This window comes from Aegilops tauschii, chromosome 5 (genome assembly GCF_002575655.3).
Source record: "Aegilops tauschii subsp. strangulata cultivar AL8/78 chromosome 5, Aet v6.0, whole genome shotgun sequence".
NCBI lineage: Eukaryota > Viridiplantae > Streptophyta > Magnoliopsida > Poales > Poaceae > Aegilops > Aegilops tauschii.
The window spans coordinates 179,300,778-179,319,587 of NC_053039.3; the positions used below are offsets into that span (position 1 = coordinate 179,300,778).

An 18,810-nucleotide genomic window follows, 5' to 3' on the forward strand; every position below is an offset into this window, starting at 1 on the left:
TTCCCTTAGAATCACCGATGCAGATCACCCACATCTTTAGGTCCTCGCATGACGACATTGCACCATCTACCTGACGGTGACCAACTCAAGCATGGGGCATGCACTACTTAATAGCCTCAACATGGACACACCGTGTTTCTAGCCACATGCAACCACCGACAAATTAGTACCCTCCAGCTAACACACATGCTGCAATCCATGAACGTTGCGTTCATGCAATTGCTAGACTAGAATTAATTCCAAGGATGGATCAGCATGTAAAACTAGCCAAATCATGTGGCTAACACATGACTTGACAGTTAACATGAAGCAGCACAAGGTTGTGGAGGAACAACTCCACCTTGCTGTACGAAGTGTACAACACAAGTGCTGAAGGAACTACTTAAACGTGCGGGGCTAGATATCGCTCTAGAGGCAGAAATAGGCCAATGTGGCAGCAGGAGTTACAATCCAAAACTCCTAGGGCACAAGTGTCAGATCCCGGATGGATCAGCCATGGATTTGAGGTGGATCAAGAACAAGAAAATGGGGAAAAGTATGAAATCACCAAGAACAGTGAGGAACTTGTGTATATGGTGTATGTATGTAAAGGTATTGCTGTATTGATAATAACCAATATTTGGCTGAATAGTTGATTGATACCCCTCTCTTAGGTTACAAGGCCTTATATAGGCTAGGGAATTACAGTGGCTTAACTTGAAAGTAAAATAAAGAAAAAAGCAGCAAAAAGGGGAAACAGAGATAGCCATAGATCAGGTCTTCTCATCCTAGCCCTCGAATCTTCTCTCTTATCTTCTACCACTAGTACCTGACAACAAGATCTACTCCAAGATCTTAGACAAGAACACCAAGTTCTATTATAGGTAGTGGGGGTACATAGTCTGGTTACAAATAGAGGTGGGGACCTTTGTTTATAGGGCTTTTGGAAGCCTTCGCATCTCACTTCTACTAATGGCTAGAACACTATAGAAAACACTACCTAAGATTCACCATTCCACTCATAGCTACTCATAGCTAGAAGACTAGAAAACAGTAGATAGGGTTGAGAAAAGAAAAGAAATACTAGACTAGAGTAGAAGTATCTAGAAGTAGCCAAACAGTATTGACATATGATTTTATTTTTATTATTCTCATCTATTGTTCCTCATCAGTCTCCCCTGGTTGTTTGGAACTCGACCTCGAGTTATCTTCATAGAGCGCCTCTTCTGGGTGGTAGAGTCAAGTCTGCACCATTGAAAGTGTTGGATATACCCATGTCGTTTGGAAGATCTATCACATAAGCATTATCATTTATCTTCCTCATAATAGAGAAGGGCACATACCTTCATTGCCTAAGCTTCCCTTCAACAACTAAAGGCAGCCTCTCTTTTCGGAGGTAGGCCATCACCTTATCACCAACTTGGAATGATTTCAGTCTCCTTTTGCAGTCAGCAAGTTGTTTATATAACTGATTTTGTGCTTCCAGAACACCACGAATTTCTTCAAATAACTCGGTGTAATTATGAGCAAAGGACAATGCTGATTTTGAGTTTCTCTTTGATGGTAGCTTCATCAGGTCCACCACATGTGTTGGAACTTTAGTGTAGCCAATTGAAAAAGGACTCTTTCCTATGGATCTATGTTTGGAGTTATTGCAAGAGAACTCTCCAAAAGATAAAGCCAAATTCAATTGTCACTTTTTTTCTCCACAAATTCAATGGATCAATCAGCTCAAAAAAATAATAAAAAATCAATGGATCAGATTACCCAAAAATTGTTCACCACTTTGGTTTGTCCATCTGTTTGTGGATGGGCAGTGCTATTTTTTTTAATTCAATGTTGAATTGCTTCACAAAGTGAGCCAAATTGCAGCAAGAAACTTGCTACCACGGCTTGAGACGATGGACCTTGAAACGCCATGAAGTCTGACCACTTCTCTAAAGAATAGGTTTGCCACATGATGAGAGTCTGTTGTCTTGCGACATGGAATAAAGTCACCATTTAGAGAATTTGTCCACGACCACAAACACATCATCACTCCCTCGCCTTATTCTTGGCAAACCCAAGACTACGTCCATAGAGATATCCTCCCATGGAGCAACAGGAACAGGCAAAGGCATGTGTAACCTTGTTGTGTTTTGAACCTGGCCTTTGCAGGTTTGACATATGGGGCACCGCAACAAACTTTCCAGTAATCCTCTTCAGTTTTGGCCAAAAGTAACGAGTTTCTAGGTTTGACATATGGGGCACCGCAACAAACTTTCCAGTATCCCTCTTTAGTTTTGGCCAAAAGTAACGAGCTTCTAGGTTAGCGATAGTCGTGTCCCGTCCAACATGGCCACTAAGATCGCCTGAATGGAGCGCTCTGATCAGTTTGTCACGTAGAGAGCTTCTTGGGATGCACAAACGATCATTTTTGAAGAGATAGCCATTCTGCACCAAATAGTCATCACCTAATGGTTGGCCCCTATTGTGCTTCACCCAAACGAAATTGCTCCACAGACGACAAGTGCAACCCGATTCCCGCACGACCATGGAATCGAGCGGCTGTTTCCTTTTTAAGTCGCATGCATGGGCGGCTGGATTTCCACCGTCGTGCAGGAATCGTTCAACTGTTGTCATCCGTATAGCACGATTCTTATGGGGCACCGCAACAAACTTTCCAGTATCCCTCTTTAGTTTTGGCCAAAAGTAACGAGCTTCTAGGTTAGCGATAGTCGTGTCCCGTCCAACATGGCCACTAAGATCGCCTGAATGGAGCGCTCTGATCAGTTTATCACGTAGAGAGCTTCTTGGGATGCACAAACGATCATTTTTGAAGAGATAGCCATTCTGCACCAAATAGTCATCACCTAATGGTTGGCCCCTATTGTGCTTTACCCAAACGAAATTGCTCCACAGACGACAAGTGCAACCCGATTCCCGCACGACCATGGAATCGAGCGGCTGTTTCCTTTTAAGTCGCATGCATGGGCGGCTGGATTTCCACCGCCGTGCAGGAATCGTTCAACTGTTGTCATCCGTATAGCACGATTCTTACCCAAACATGGCCAAAGTCTTCGTCATCCTCATACAACTCCTTTATTTGATCCATGCCAGGAAGTTCACCCTCAAAATAAGTCAAGAGACATGCACGATGACTCAAAGCATCGATCACTTGTTTGGTTGCTCCAGATTTATGCACAGTGAGATAGTTAAATCTCTCCAAATATGCCACCCATCTTGGTAGCATGCGATCAACATGTTTTTGATTTCTAAAATACTTCAAGGATTGATTGTCAGTGTAAACGATAAACTCTTTAGGCGGCAAATAGACTTCCCAAGTTTTTAAAGCTCGGAAAACTGCATATAATTCTTACTGATAAGTACTCCATTTCTATCTAGCTTTGCTTAACTTCTCAGTTCTCACTAAAGAAAGCAATGTGCATCCTTTCTTGAGATAGAACAACTCCAATGCCTACTCCACTTGCATCACACTCCCAACTCAAAAGTCTTGTGATAGTTTTTGCTTGATCTCATTGAAACTAGCTTTAGCCGTTTCTGTCCACTGGAACTTCCCTTTTTTCAAGCACTCGGTAATTGGTGCCATGACATTCTTCACAAATCGCCAATAGAAAGTTGCAAGGCCATGAAAACTTCTTACATCAGAAATGGTATCCGGAGTTGGCCATTCTCGGATTGCTTCAACCTTAGAATCATCAACACGAATACCGTTGCATGTTATGACAAATCCTTGGAAAAGAAGTTGTGTTTGCAGGAAAACATATTTCCTCAAGTTGACGTAGAGCTCATTTTCCTTTAGTACTCCTAGCACTTTCCGAATGTGATCAAAGTGTTCATCCTCATCCTTGCTATAGATCAAGATGTCATCAAAATAAACCACAACAAAGTGGGATAAGACGGGCCGAAGGACTTGGTTCATCAAGTGCATAGAGGTACTTGGTCCATTTGAGAGTCCAATTGGCATGACTGACTAGCCATTGAAACAACCATTCCTTTGTCTTGAAGGCTGCTCTCCATTCATCCCTAGGTCTGATGCAAATTTGATGATACCCGCTTCTTAAATCTAGCTTTGTGAACACTATTGCTCCACTAAGCTGATCCAACATATCGTCCAGACGGGGAATAGGGAATCTTTACCTTACAGCGATCTTGTTGATGGCTCTATTGTCCACACACATACGCCAAGATCCTAGAAAATGGGGGAGGTACGAATTATATAGGTGCTTGAGGTGGAAGAGGAAGTGAGGGTACAAGGGTAATTCCCAGTCACTGCTCGTAGGCCTGTGTGTACTGGGTAAATTGGCTCAGTGCACGGGGTGCCCAGAAGGTTTTGGAGGGGTCCTGTGCCCATGGGGTCCAGGAGCCCGTGTGTGTAGGGTGTCCAAAGAGTTTTTGGGGTATCCCGTGCGCACGGGGTACATGGCCCCATGTGCATGGGGTGTCCAGAGAGCTTTTTATTATCTTAAGCTGTTCGGCACCTTCTTCTCCAGTGACCACAAAGCTTTCTCCTGTCTTCGGCTGCTGGGACCTTCTTCCTGTTTGTCTTAAGCTGTTGGCCACCTTCTTCCGTGCTTCCTTCTTGTTGCTCTTCATGGAGCCGGTGTTCCTTCCTCACTTCTCCCTGTTGATCGTCGTTGTACTTAATCACACATAGGGTCCCTTTGTGAGGTAGTAGCCTAAGTATTATCTAAGTGCATACGGAGGTCAAGCAGGAAAGAGTTCAGCTCGATTTCTATGGCACGTGCGCGAGCCCTTGTCATGGGTCCATTTGGAGCTTGTTGTGTAGCTGGTGTTTGCATGGTGATGTCCATGGGCTGCTTCGCTCTACTTCGGCTTCCATGCCGTCTTTTTGCCCTTCTCGCCACCAGATGATGTGCCTTGCATGCGTTGGTGTTGGCGAGATGTCCATTCCTCGAGGAGCTTCTCGACGCTGCTGCCCACTTCGTCGAGCTCGTAGTTCTCTTCCACGGGCAGCAGGCGGCCTCAGAGCTCTTCAATTGTCAACGTCTTGAGGTCGATGAAGGATTTGATGGCCATTCCCATCTGCCGGTACTTGTGTGGCACCACACGCAGAAACTTGCATGGCTTGGTGCTTGGTGATGGGGTCGTTCAATAGGTGCTAGTCATTGACGATGGCAGTCAGGCGAAGCATGAAATCCTCGATGGACTCACCGTCGTGGGAATGGAGCTCCTCGAACTAGTGGCAGTGGGTCTGCGCCCTCACCTCCCGCACACACTCACACCCCATGTGAAGGGTCTTGAGTGTGTCCTGGCCAGCCTTGGTGTTGTCCTTGTCTTTCAGTGTGCGCACCAGCTGCGGCGGAACCGCTTGCGTCAGCGCCGCCAGTGCAGTGCGATCGTCGCGCTCATCATCGCCAAACTCGACAACCTCCCATAGCCATTGTGCCTGCAGCTGAACACACATGATCATGGCCCAGTTGGCACAGTTAGTGCGGGTATGCATCGGGTATTGGGCAGAGCTGCCGCCCTCCCTCACGACACTCACTCGCCACGATCTTGTTAGACCTAATCTTCTCATATACCAAAGAGATGCATGCATGAGAAGGAAGAAGTCAAATTGAGTTGGAGTCGAGGAACATCATGTCACCTTATCCAATAGAATATGTCATGACATATGTCATCACTTGTAGTTATCCCTAATTATATATGAGTTGTCATCTACTTGGGTGTGAGTTGTGCTACTGAGCTGGGCCCAAGAGATTATTCCTGTTTTTCAAACTTTGAAACAACTTTTAAATTGTTTGAAGGCTCAAATTCGATCCAAATCGTATGGACTTTTTATGTGGCTTCACTAGATTATTCCGAGTCCACATAATTTTATTTCTGGGACTTTTAAGCTTATAGTTTTATTTCTAAAAATATAAATCCAATTTAAACTCAAATGGAGGTTTGAACTACAAGTGTGTCATTTATCTTTCCAATATTCTTGAAAATTTATAGGGAGACTTCACATATATAGAGGCAACTTTGATAAATTTTCTAGGATTTCTGAAGGACATATATAACAAACAAACAACAATAAAGCCTTTTAGTCCAAACAAGTTGGGGTAGGCTAGAGTTGAAACCCAAAAATGTTGAAACCAACTCATGGTTCTATCATGCGGATAGCTAACTTCGACACACCCCTGCCCATGGCTAGTTCTTTGGTGATATTCCAGTCCTTCAGATCTCTCTTAACGGACTCCTCCCATGTCAAGTTTGGTCTACCCCGACCTCTCTAAGTGCATTTATTTTCTCGATGCATTTTATAGCATTTCTATGGGGTTTTGAATTATCCTCATTTTCACAATTAAACAAATCATGCAAAATGATTATGATGCACATTATAACTCCTAATTACACTAGGGCTGTGACAAGTGGCCTTGGATGACACTAGCCTTGCGCTCATTGTGCACACTGGTGTCGGAGTCTCTTTGTCATTAGGCCACCGGCATGACCATGGACAGCACCACGATCACCCTTCCTAGTGCCTTTGTTTTGGGGCTGTTTGTGCTCCGTGTGCTTCATCACGAGTGAATCCAATAAGGAACGAGTAATTGTTACCATTCGCTCACCATCACCATGAGTCCATGATCATGGTGCCTCCTCTTGGTGCTCTCCTCGGAACTCCCTCAAGCGTCCCATCACCTTGACCTCAAACGAAGACATCACTGAGACATCTCCCCACTGCTCTATCATGCCGATCATCTGGAATCTGTCTGGCACGGCGGCTAAACAGCTTCTCCACCACTATATTGCCCTTCAACTCGGTGCCTAGGGAGCGTATCTCCCCCACCATGGAGGTGAGTTTGTGGGAGAACCCCACGATGCTCTCCGAGTCCTCCACAATCATGCGGTCAAACTGCCGCTTCACCGTTTGTTTGTCACCTTCTTTACGTGGTCCTCACAAATGCGCATTTGCTTGATTGCCTCCCAGGCTTCCTTTGCAGCCTCCTTCTCTGCAATTGCCATCATCATGGCATCCGGCAAGCATTGAGAGGCTGCGGTGAGGGTGCCCTGATTTGTGTCCTCGTCGACCGGTGCATTGCCCTCAATCACCGTCCACACACAATGTGAGTGCATGGTGAACTTTATCTTCATGGACCAAAAGTGTAGTTGGTGTCAGTCAGCCTTGGATACTGGACAGGAACGGCTCTTGCCCTCACCAGGACGGTTCAGTTTTACCCATGGCCTGCAATAACCAAAGCTCTGATGCTAAATATTGGCCTGAACCTCTCTTCTCTCTTGGTGGACACACACACAAGAGACTTCTTGTTCTGGGCAACCGATGCCCTTTTCCCTTTCTTAGCAACCGATGCTTATTTTACATACATGGGGTACACGTCCTTTTATAGGACTAACTCAAACTGACTGAGCCCCTTTTAAGACCGACCTAGCCCTCTTAAGAGTACTACTATGAATGCAGTTAAAGGTCAATCCCAACTTTGCTGTTACTACTACTTGCTGCGGCTCTTCCTTACTAAGACAACTGGCAGTCAAATTTCTTTTGACTACTCCCACCGTCATACTAGAGATGTCTTGCATCTTCTTCCTTTTCCAAGTCATAACAAGATTAGCTCCAACCCTATCTGGTTCTTTCAACCCTGTTCTAGACATCACTTCTCGCACAGTCATGAGGTCTTGGAAACGTTTAATGCTGATATTAGGCATTTTATGCAAGCCACATATATCATATTTATCAATTGCACTCTGGTTTGCTATTTGGATTGGGATGTTCGTTACTGGCTCAATACATGTGTCGGCCCGGTTTCTTTAAAATGACATTATTTTGTGAATAGTTGCGAGGAAAGGATCATAGTTTCACGTACTTACAATGTATAAACTACCAACCTAGGGAAAGTAGCAAGGGAGATAGTTCAGCTGGCCCCACAATGTTAACCCTCAAACTCCAGGCAGTACCCCATGCCCTAAGGATCAGCAGCCTAAGCATCAGCTACAACCCTACACACATGCATATGAGAAAGCCTAGCAAGCAGCTAATTTGGTGGCCACAAAACCAAGGACACACCATAGAACAGAGCAAGGGCAAAGGTGCCGCTAGTATAGAGAGAGTGGGATTTTGGCCGGGTACCAGAACGGGATCTAACCATGATATATATAGTTACTCCATAAAAGATTTGAAACCAGAGTGCACGCGGCAAAACTATTTTTAGCTGAATCACTATGTTTGACAAACTTGGTGTTTTGTTCCTGGTTAGTTTTCTTTATTTTGCTGATGCAAAAGAATAGAACATAATGATATCGGACTACTTGGAGTCCCCACACTTAGTCCCCTGACATTTCATTCTCTTTTCTAGGAAGGTCCCCGAACGATGGTTGGGATTGCGACATTCGATTCTACTATTCACTTCTATAGTCTGAAACGTGCTCAACAACAGGTATGTTCTGGAAAAGTTTGCTAGCAATGCTAAGCATTTTATGCATTGCCCCTTTGGTATTTCAACTAGTAAAAGCTCAAAATATCATAGCAGCTGATCTTTATGACCTGGCAAAGGAAGAAGCAGAATTGTCTATAATCTGCATTTGATATAAACATCCCCATCTTACGTAATATTTTTTTTTGCAATATCACGCCTTCTATCATATTTCTTAAGTTTCCTGCTAATATTTCGACTTTTGAGTATTGAATCTCTTCAAATTTGGCCCAGTCGTAGGGTTGCCTACCAACAGCCAATGTCAATCATGCGAATCACTTAAGTTCAGATGTCAAAACAATGAGAAAAAGATTCAAAAGAATTTTGTCAATGCAGTCCACACCCCACCTCCAATTTTTTTAATCAATCAGTGACAGAAGAAACAAAAAAACTTGAAAATTTTAGAATATTATTGCTTTAAATTGAGTAGAGTGCGGTGGATAAGACGTTACTACTTTAGTATTCACTTCTGCTCAACAGTCGTTGCTGCTTCTGACGAACGTATTTTGACAATATTGTTGAGTGTTGGCTGGTGGGTAGATGTTAAATGTTCTAAAATTGTACCTTTGACATTTTTGTCCTTTGCAGCCTTTGATGCTCATTGTTCCTGACATCCAAGATGTGTATACTCCACTTCAGATGGACTTAATTCTTCCAGTTTCCGAGGTTTATATTGGCACGAATGGCAGTTGCTTTTTGTTAGTAGATTACTAGTTGTAGAAGCTTCAATAGAAATAAGAAATCTCTCTGTACACGAAAAACCTCTAAATACCTTCTTTTTCGAGGCTTCAGTGCCGTGATAGTTTGGAGCAACTACTGGAGAGCATCCCGAGCATGTTTGAAAACAATAGGGTTGCTGATTCAGCGTTTGGAGCAGCTATGAAGGTACTTGTTTTCATAATATTTTTGTCCTTCTGCATTATCCTTCTGTTGCAACATATGAATGAATTAGATGCTTCTCTACTGTCTGCAGTACTTCAATTTATACAGTTACATTGCAAATCCTTAATCTACAGCCCCTTGTTAATTTGGATCGAGCCATATCACAGATGTTTACATATTTCCATATTTTTGTTTGTGTTGATACTCTTTTTTATGTTGTTTGCAGGCAGGTTTCCTAGCAATGAAGCCCACTGGTGGAAAGTTGCTTGTGTTTCAGTCGGGTATTTTGTCCTTCTCTATTACCGCGTCCACTAATTTGGAAGTCTTGAAACCAAGAATCTAGAGGGAAATGACCATGCCATCCATGGCATTAATGTGTTGGGAATAAATGAGAGATAAATTGATGGCAGTGTTTGTTTAGTCATAAATGCTGAAGAGAAAATGTAATAAACTTTGCATGCAAGTCTTAAAATATCATCATACATGATCTCCCAAATTATAATACTTAGATTTTTAAAGGAAGGAGTACATTGCTGCATGCAAGTCTTATCATTAGACATGATCTCCCAAATTATCGTTCATATTTTTTTTGAGGGAGTACATTATTGCATTTATAATTGTACTGGGTTGGTAAATTTCTGTTGTATAAAATCTGGAAGTAGCATTCCTATTCTGGAGAACTGCTTGTCTGCTTGTAGCTGAGTGAGTGATGAACCCGTCTTTAACAATGACATAATATATTAGTTATTTTTAGTGCTTTAGATTAGAAGTCATCAGCATCACTGTCTCATCAGAGAAAAAAAAGGTCATAACAGTGCATTGCTTGCACTTGCAGTGCTGCCATCAGTTGGGACTGGTTCATTATCTGCAAGGGAAACTGAAGGTAGATCAAATATTTCGAGTGGAGATAAGGTATGATTTATTTCCTTGTTATTTTGCATACCTACATGAAACACAAAGTTACATTTGCCAATCCATTTCACATGAGTATTGTGTCTTGTTGTTCTTCTTTTCTGTAGTTGATGCGTTGTAATATTTTATGTGCGATTTCCAGGAAGCACATAAGCTCCTGCAGCCTGTTGATAAGACACTCAAAACAATGGCACTAGAATTTGCTGAGTATCAAGTGAGCAACATTTGTTTCTGCTTCTTTCAGTATTTTTTATTTTCATTATTCTAATAAGACTAACCATGATGATATTTTGCTCTTAATTTTTTCAGGTTTGTGTAGATGTGTTCCTTACCACACAGTCATACACAGATGTTGCTTCGATATCAGTTGTTCCCAGTACCACTGGTGGCCGGGTATGCCTCTCTTCAATAGTTAGGTTAGATGGCTGAAAGAATATTTATCATTTGATATTTGTAATTCGTAGGATTTTACTGCTAGGAGCTAAAACTAGTTTTGGATAAGATTATTGCCAGATAGAAAAAAAATGTTTTATTAAATTCATTGCAGTGCAGGCATAACTAATCTATTATAGAATTGTGATCAGCTTTTTATTGTCTTCATGCACACTACTGTTTTGACAAACACTTGTCAACATTTCAAGTTCCAGTATCAGTTTAGCATTTGCGCTTGTGATGTTTGTTTCTTTTTAAATCACTGTAATATGCTTACAGATTGGAAACACACACCATTGGCCTGCAGCAGTTTCCACCATATTATTACATAAATAATAAACACTAAGCATCTAGTTCCCTTTATCGTTTTACTCACTGAATGCATAAGGTTCTAAACTTTGAGGTAGCTGATTGTCTTCAGTTTTCTTAGAGTTTCCAGTTCCATCTTATCTGTTATGTCTGCTTTTTTTTTCCTTTTGCTGTTTGATTTGAAAATTTTCTTTTCTTATGCAGGTTTACTACTATTTCCCATTTTCTGCTCTTTCTGACCCAGCCAAACTCTTCAACGATCTCAGATGGAATATCACTAGACCCCAGGGACTTGAGGCTGTCATGCGTGTCAGGTGCAGTCAGGTGAGGTTCTGTCCACCCCCCCCCCCCCCCCCCCCTTCCCCCCCTCCCGTTTTCATTCCATGTCCTATAGTACCTTATTATTTTGTTTCCTTTTCCATGTGTACAAGGGGCTTCAAGTTCAAGACTATTCTGGCAATTTCTGCAAGCGCGTCCCTACTGATATTGATTTGCCTGCGGTCAGTAATTAAGATTGCTTCCTGTATAATTGTTGGTTGCATCAAGCTCTCTTGCATATTTCTGTTGTCAACACAAGCTTTGTTATGTTGAACTCAGTTTTGTTCCCTGTTAATGGTAGAACATGCACCTTGGCTTCTAAAACTGTCAGCTGGTGATATAACATAGTATGCAGTACCATATTGTTACTTGCAGTGTAACATGGTTTATACAGAAATTATATCAAACATTGGTTAATCTTACGCAAAGCAAGGTTTTTTGTCGGGAAAATTTATGTTCATTGGATTATGCGTATCCATGGCCTTCTCCATTTCTATGTGGTAACCAACCAGTTACAAGAAATCGCTGACCCAAAACGGTGTATAATATTGACCAGAATCATGGCATTTATTGCTACAATTCGAAATGTATAGATATAAAAGCTTAACAGGTCAAGGTAACCATAATAATCTGCTGTTTCAAAATTTTATGCCTGATAACAGTTTTAAAATTTTATGCTACTGCATTCATCTGCTGTTTCACGGTCTTATTTCTGTCAATTGTGGCAGAATCTAACCTATTAAATTTATGGCTTTTCTGCCGCAGATTGACTCTGACAAAACCATAATGGTTTCCTTTAAGCATGATGATAAGTTTCAGGAGAATTCAGAATGTGGTTTTCAGGTAATGTACATTACGTATTTGAGATCAGTTTTAACTTTAGCGTACTAGAGCCTACTTGTTTTATTTTGAAGTACCAACAATATGCACATGCCCAAACTTTGACGTGTATCATCCATAACAAACTCCAATTTTGGTGGGGTTCTGAAAGTCAGTCTCATGCATCATGAAATCTGCTGAGCGAACCAGCTATGGCTGATCACTCATCGGTGGCCTAACTTGCCCACTATGCTGCATAGAAGCCTAACAGTAACTGTAGAAATTTTGCTGGCAAATGGTTTGTATCTAAACTTGGTAAACTCATCTATTTTTGAATATGTGGTGAAATCCGTTCTTTAAGTGTGATATTAGGGCAACTCCAATGCCGTGCATCAAAATGCCCCTAAACGTTCGGACAATGCAGTCAGGACACTTTTTACCGTCCAACCCCGTGCATCAAACATCTGCGAACCGGTCTAGACGGTCGATTTCCCCCAAACTGGAAACAAACTTGTGGGAGGTTTGGGGTGTCCGGACACCAACCGTGTCCCCGACACACCTGGCCCACCCAAAACCCTCTCCCGGAGCCCTTTTTACCCACCCAGTCCCTCCCCCTTGCTTTGTATCTGCACCCACTAAGACCGCCACCGCCTCTACCACTCCGGCTGCTGCCCAGTTCTAGCCAGACCTTTGCTGCTCCACCCAGGCACCTTGTACTTCACCGCCGTTGCACCCTGGATCCGGCCGCAACCCAGGTAACATCCGCCCCCTGTCGACACCTTCCATGGCGGACACCATGCCCGACAAGTGTTCGGCCAAATGCCATTGAGAATTTTTTTTTGACTTTCTCCTTGTTTAAAATGAAGCAAGCACGATGGCGGGGTACTCGGTGAGGGAGGATGCATTGTTGTGTGACGAGTGGTTGCCACAAGTGCGCGGTTTGTAGGCATGAAGCAAAAGGACATGATATTTTGGCAACATGTGCATTCTTGGTTCCATGAGCACAAGCACTGCCGGCCCTACAATTTGATGTGATCCATGATCGCAATCTGAAGTCACCACTCCAACGGTGGTACACAATTTCAAATGTCGTCATGAAGTATTGCGGTGCGATTGCACAAGTGAAAGAAGGTGGCCACGGGGCACATCAATGTGTTGCTGCTTGTTATCTACGTGTTGGTCAATTCACTGATTCACTCAATGTTGCAACTTGATTATCACGTTATCGTATAGCCCGTACGTGCTGCCGTAGAACCGCATTGTACCAAAGGACGGAGTGCAAGCCCTTCATATTGATGCATTGTTGGATGAAGCTCAAGGGGCACAACATCTTGGTGAACAACAGTGCCGATGGAGAGGTTCAAGATGGAGGACAGAAAGCTTGAGATCAAGGCCGCTTTCGAAAGTATGGTTAAATTTGGGATCGATGAATTTTATAAACTTGCTGAACATCCGGCGCTTTTACTAGGATTGAAATGTATGTTTGAATTGCTATCGATCAGTGATTCGAAGTGAGGCTGCATGGCGGACATGTATTCTATTTTTTTTTTTTGGATAAGAGGCGGACATTTGATATATAGGGTTGGATGGACCCTATCCGCTGTCCGCGGACACGTCCGGACGTGTCCGTTTTGGTGAACCTCATTGGAATTGCCCTTAGTCCCGACAGTTTATTGGTTATGGCCCTCATGCAGAGGCGGACCACGGAAAAAATTTAAGGTGGGGCGAAGTCTCACTAAGAATTTTTTTGATGCGAATCAAATGAGTCAATACACACTAACAGTGCACACTGCAAACGAATAACCAAATACAATGAAAATGTAGACATGTTTCAATAGGAAAACAACCTAAAACATACCGATAATTAAGCTTATAATGGCGTCTAGAAGACCCAGACAATGGCAGTGCCCTACCCTCCTTATGAAAATCTCCCTAATTTTAGCAAGAGCAATACTTTTGAAGATCTATCACTCAAGGTAACACATCTTCCTTAATTTTACCAAGCGGACATGATAAATATACCTCTTCCTCCTCTTTCCTTTGCATTTGGTGGTCCTTACCTCTTCTTTTCCATCTTATGGAGAGAAGTCACAGAACTGCGCCCGTTGGGCATCTTATTAGCTTGTACGTATAATCATCTAAAAACAAAAACTTGTGCGTACACTAGCATGAATGAAAAATATAATTGTATAGACAAAGTGGCAGTGGCTGCAAATAGTTCAGAGCAGAGGAGTGGTTCAGAGTTTCGGACCCTAGGAGATTACCAGGAAAATCCCCAACTGCCGTCGCCCGCTGGAGCCGCCGCTTGCTGCTGCCGCCACCCTCTAAGCCCCCAGCTAGCCGCCGCCGCCGTCCGGCCGTCGGCTGCCCCGTCGTCGGTTGCCCGCGGCCCTCCTCGTCCTCACGACCTAGCCAGCCGCCGCCGCCGCGCTAGCTGCTTAGGGTTGCGTCGCGGCTGGGCATCGTGTCTCGTGTGCGTGGGCGTTGGATCGATCTCGACCGGTTGTTACTGGCCCAAGTGCCCAACAGCCGGATGCGTCGCGTCGGCCCATCAGGCCAGGCTGGGTTCGGTCGAACGAGACAAGCAATTCATTCAAGTACCAATCGATAGATGCATATGTATATAAATTTTTTTGCCCAGAAGTAAGGTGTGGCAGCTGCCATACCCTGCCCACTGGAGAGGTCCGCTAGTGCCCTCATGCACGGATTGCAGTATACATCTTATGCAGTTAGCTATGCAGTTAGCAACAAAATCGTATGTTCTTAGGGCATCTCCAACATCGTCCCCTGAAACGGACATACTATTTGTTCGCGGACTGGTCCTAATTATAGAAAATAGCACAATTCATCCATAAATAACATGCAAATATCTCTAGTACAATAATAGTTTGAATGTAAATATTACATTTGAGATAACCGGATGTTCAACAAGTTCTTCGAATTCATTGATACCGAATTCAACGTTTTTTGAGTCAGAATCGGCATATGTTGTCCCACACATACAGCCCCTTGAGCTTCATCCAACAATGTATGTGCGTGAATGGCCTGCCCTCGGTCCTGTAGTACATCACGCCAGCGCGTGCAGGCTATACAATGTGTAGAGCAACATTGAGTTAATGAATGAATTAACCAACATGTAGAGCAACAAGGAGCAAAACTTAAGATCTCCATGGTTGACAAGTCCCATGGCCACACTGTCTCTACTTGGTGAATCGCACCACAATACTTCGTGATGGAGTTGCAGATGGTGTACCATCGATGGGATACCGACTTAACATTGCGTTCATGGATAACGTGCATGCCGTAAGCGCGAAATTCTTTTGCTCATGAAACGAAGCATGCACGCGCTGCCAAAAGATCGAGCCCCTTGAGTTCTTGCCTACAAAGTCCGCAGATATGACCAACCACGTATCACACAACAACTCATCCTCGATCACCAAGTACCCCGCCATCGAATTACTCTAGGAATCAACAAAAAGTTAAATAAAAAAGCTCTGGCATTTGAGCGAACACCTGCCGGGCATGGTGTCCGCTATGGATGTCGTCGACAGGGGGGCGAAGGGATCTTGGGTGGACGGCGGCGTAGTCCAAGGCGGGCAGGCGCGTTGGTGGGGCCTGCAGATGTCCAAGGATGCTTGGGCGGCGGCGCAGGCGAGGAGGGTGCAGATGCAAAGCAAGAGGTGAGTGGCAGAAAAGCGGACCGGCATGGGGACTTTAGTGGCTGGGGGTGTCGGAGTCCTACGTGGCGGTGGTCCGGACTACTGCAAAGCCCCCCCCCCCCCCCCCCCCCCCCCCCCTTTTTTTTTTTGTACGAGTACCACGTTGGATGGCAAAATGTGTCCGCACTGAGGTGCCCTTAAGTTCTGTGGCAGTGATGCTCACTCGTAAATTCTTATGCCAATTCATGTATGTCCAAAAAGGCAAAATCTTCCTCAGTCTTGAACTCAACAAAGTCTATTTTTCTCTGTCCGAGTCCTTCTAATGAGTCGTGTTCTATGAATCACTTGCCAAGTTATCACTCATGTTCTGTGAAGTACTATATAAACACTGTACTTTTTTTCCGTCGAAACTATATAAACATTGCTGACATGGGACTTGTGTTGCATATTCAGTGTGCACTTCTTTACACCACGGTATATGGGCAAAGAAGGATACGAGTTATAAATATTTCACTTCCATGCACAAGCATGCTCAGCAACCTTTTCCGATGTGCTGATCTGGAAGCACAGTTTACGTATGTTGTTAAGCAAGGTAAGCCAGCTGCTCATTGCAATAAATTTTATCTCAATAAACCTAGCTAGAGAGCAATTTTTTTTTGAGTGAATCAGTTATTTTACATTATTAGTATCATGCAAGATGCTTTAGTATGCTGACTTACTTTGTCATACCGACCTAGCTGCAAATGGCATTCCATCAAGTTCCCTATCCCAAGTTAGGGACCAAGTAACAAGTACATGCATCAATATTCTCCAGTCCTACCGACAATATTGTGCATCTGTAAGTTCTTCTGGACAGTTAATTCTTCCGGAGGCTTTAAAACTTCTGCCTTTGTATACTCTGGGTATGATTTCTTCCATCTAGTATTGCTATTATATTGTTGTAATGCACTGATGAGTTGTGAGCATATCTTTAACCTCACTAATTGATTTTATTTGATTTCTCAGCCTTAACTAAAAGCATAGGACTGAGGAATGATGGGAGATTAGACGATCGGTCCTATTGGGTCTCTATTGTCTCTTCAGTTTCTGTGTCATTAGCTGTTCCATTGGTGTTCCCTAGGATGATTGCTCTCCATGATCTTACATCAAGGGTATTTGCAGCTAATTGGTCTTCACTTTATTTAACTCCTAGGAATTGGTACCGATTATTTTAGCTATGTTTAACTTCTGTACAGGATGATGAAGATCCCCTTATTCCAAATCCCCTTACTCTTAATAGTGAGAATATACAGGATAATGGGATTTATTTATTGGAAAATGGCGAGGATGGTTTTATTCATGTCAGAAATGCGGTGAACCCTGCCACCCTCGAGCAAATATTTGGTTTCTCATCTTTGGCTGGTGCACCAAATCTGGTTAGTCTTGTACCCATTATCTGTCTTGTGTTATGTGATGGGTTTTTGTATGCAAATCATAGCCTGGATGTTTATTACTCCCTCCGTCCCAAAATATAAGAACGTTTTTGACACTAAGTGTAGTGTCAAAAACGTTCTTATATTTTGGGACGGAGGGAGTAAAAGAATATGCGGATGTGGTTGATAATTGTTAACTCCTTTCAGTTGGTATTGGAGCAATTTGATAATGTATTGTCCAGAAAAGTAAATGAAGTTGTGAATGAAATAAGGCGACAGAGATGCTCCTACCTAAGGTACTATCTGTGATTTCTCAACTACGCTGTAATTGCTTGCTACTTAACTCAACTGCTTAACATGTTCAAACTGTTTTGCAGACTGAGACTATGCCAAAAGGGCGACCCATCTGGTTAGTCTTCTCACTGTTTTCTCCCTCTGTTACCTCATATCTTCTTATTACTCCTGACACTTGTTTCTGTATCCGCAGGAGATTTCTTCCGTTCCCTGTTGGTTGAGGACAAAGCACCCGGTGGCCTTTCTTATGTAGAGTTCCTTGTACATGTTCACAGGCAAATCCAGAGCAAGATGACCTGACATGACCTGCTTCATTGTTGTGATGTTTTGGTTGGTAGAAATCAAGAAGGAATTGATTTCTGCATGTGGATATACAAAAAGGAAACAACGTTTTTCTTTGTAAAACACAGCTATAGCAGATTTGTAAGGATTCTAGTCTTTGATTTTACAAAGTCAGTTTTGGTGTAGGTGGTATATTTTTTGTGTTGGACAGCGCTAATGCCCACATGTGTGGTGGGACTCAAACCCGCCCACACACCTTATAACACACAGACTACGCCATGTCACTGCATGCCTGCATATGAAAATCTTTTTGGATTTTCTGTTTTTAAAATGTTTTATCTCTTAAATGAAAAATCCGATTGAAGATCTGTTTCACCATTAAATCCTTCGAAACTAGATCTCATATCAATATATTTCGATGAATTTTTTTTGGTTAAAAAGTTGCCGTGTCTATTGCACATGAATTGCCATGATGATTACATTGATATGTTTCAGCTATTTTCTTCTACATTTAAAAGTAAATTTGACATTATAAAATTGGGAATTAAGAAATTAGATTTGCCATGCATCATAAACTAAAATTGTCATGATACATGCACTTAAAATTGCCATGGTTCATATAAAAAAATATTTTCATGGTCAAAGTACTAAAATTGCCATCATAAAAAAACTAAAATTACCATGATCTACAAACTAAAATTGCCATATGGCAACTTTAGTTTAAGCACTATGGCAACTACAGTGTAAACATCATGGCAACTTTTGAGCAATTTTTTTTTCGTCGAAACATATCAACATGGAGTCTAGTTTTGAATATCTTGTCGAGACGGATTTAATGGTAACGGATTTTTAATTCTTTTTTTAATTAGAAGATAAACCATTTTTAAGCCGAAAACCAAAAAAATTCTGCTGATGTCATCTGTTCATACGTGGCAAAATGAGTGGTGATGGAGGCGTGTGGGCGATGTGCAAACGCCCACACGTGTGGACGTTAGTTTTTCCGTTTGTGTTTTGTGTACAAGAATGAGTTTGGCAAGGTAAATTATCTATTTAAACTCTGAAACTATATTTATC

At 42.7% G+C, this 18,810-nt stretch overlaps 1 protein-coding gene across 2 annotated transcripts in view; it reads left to right on the top strand.

Annotated features, from left to right (window-relative positions):
* LOC109772916 (protein transport protein SEC24 B) overlaps nucleotides 1–18,119 on the top strand; it is a 33,507-nt gene extending 15,388 nt beyond the window's left edge. For both annotated transcript variants that reach the window (XM_020331618.4, XM_073500069.1), the window contains 17 exons: nucleotides 8,301–8,381; nucleotides 9,006–9,083; nucleotides 9,210–9,302; nucleotides 9,526–9,580; nucleotides 10,135–10,211; nucleotides 10,354–10,425; nucleotides 10,521–10,604; nucleotides 11,157–11,276; nucleotides 11,384–11,452; nucleotides 12,036–12,113; nucleotides 16,202–16,340; nucleotides 16,486–16,650; nucleotides 16,754–16,899; nucleotides 16,984–17,163; nucleotides 17,368–17,456; nucleotides 17,538–17,569; nucleotides 17,648–18,119. In XM_020331618.4, coding sequence (XP_020187207.3) covers nucleotides 8,301–8,381; nucleotides 9,006–9,083; nucleotides 9,210–9,302; nucleotides 9,526–9,580; nucleotides 10,135–10,211; nucleotides 10,354–10,425; nucleotides 10,521–10,604; nucleotides 11,157–11,276; nucleotides 11,384–11,452; nucleotides 12,036–12,113; nucleotides 16,202–16,340; nucleotides 16,486–16,650; nucleotides 16,754–16,899; nucleotides 16,984–17,163; nucleotides 17,368–17,456; nucleotides 17,538–17,569; nucleotides 17,648–17,754 — 1,665 coding nt within the window. In that variant the 3' untranslated portion in view covers nucleotides 17,755–18,119. The remainder of the gene's footprint in view (nucleotides 1–8,300; nucleotides 8,382–9,005; nucleotides 9,084–9,209; nucleotides 9,303–9,525; nucleotides 9,581–10,134; nucleotides 10,212–10,353; nucleotides 10,426–10,520; nucleotides 10,605–11,156; nucleotides 11,277–11,383; nucleotides 11,453–12,035; nucleotides 12,114–16,201; nucleotides 16,341–16,485; nucleotides 16,651–16,753; nucleotides 16,900–16,983; nucleotides 17,164–17,367; nucleotides 17,457–17,537; nucleotides 17,570–17,647) is intronic.
* Nucleotides 18,120–18,810: the final 691 nt, after the last annotated feature.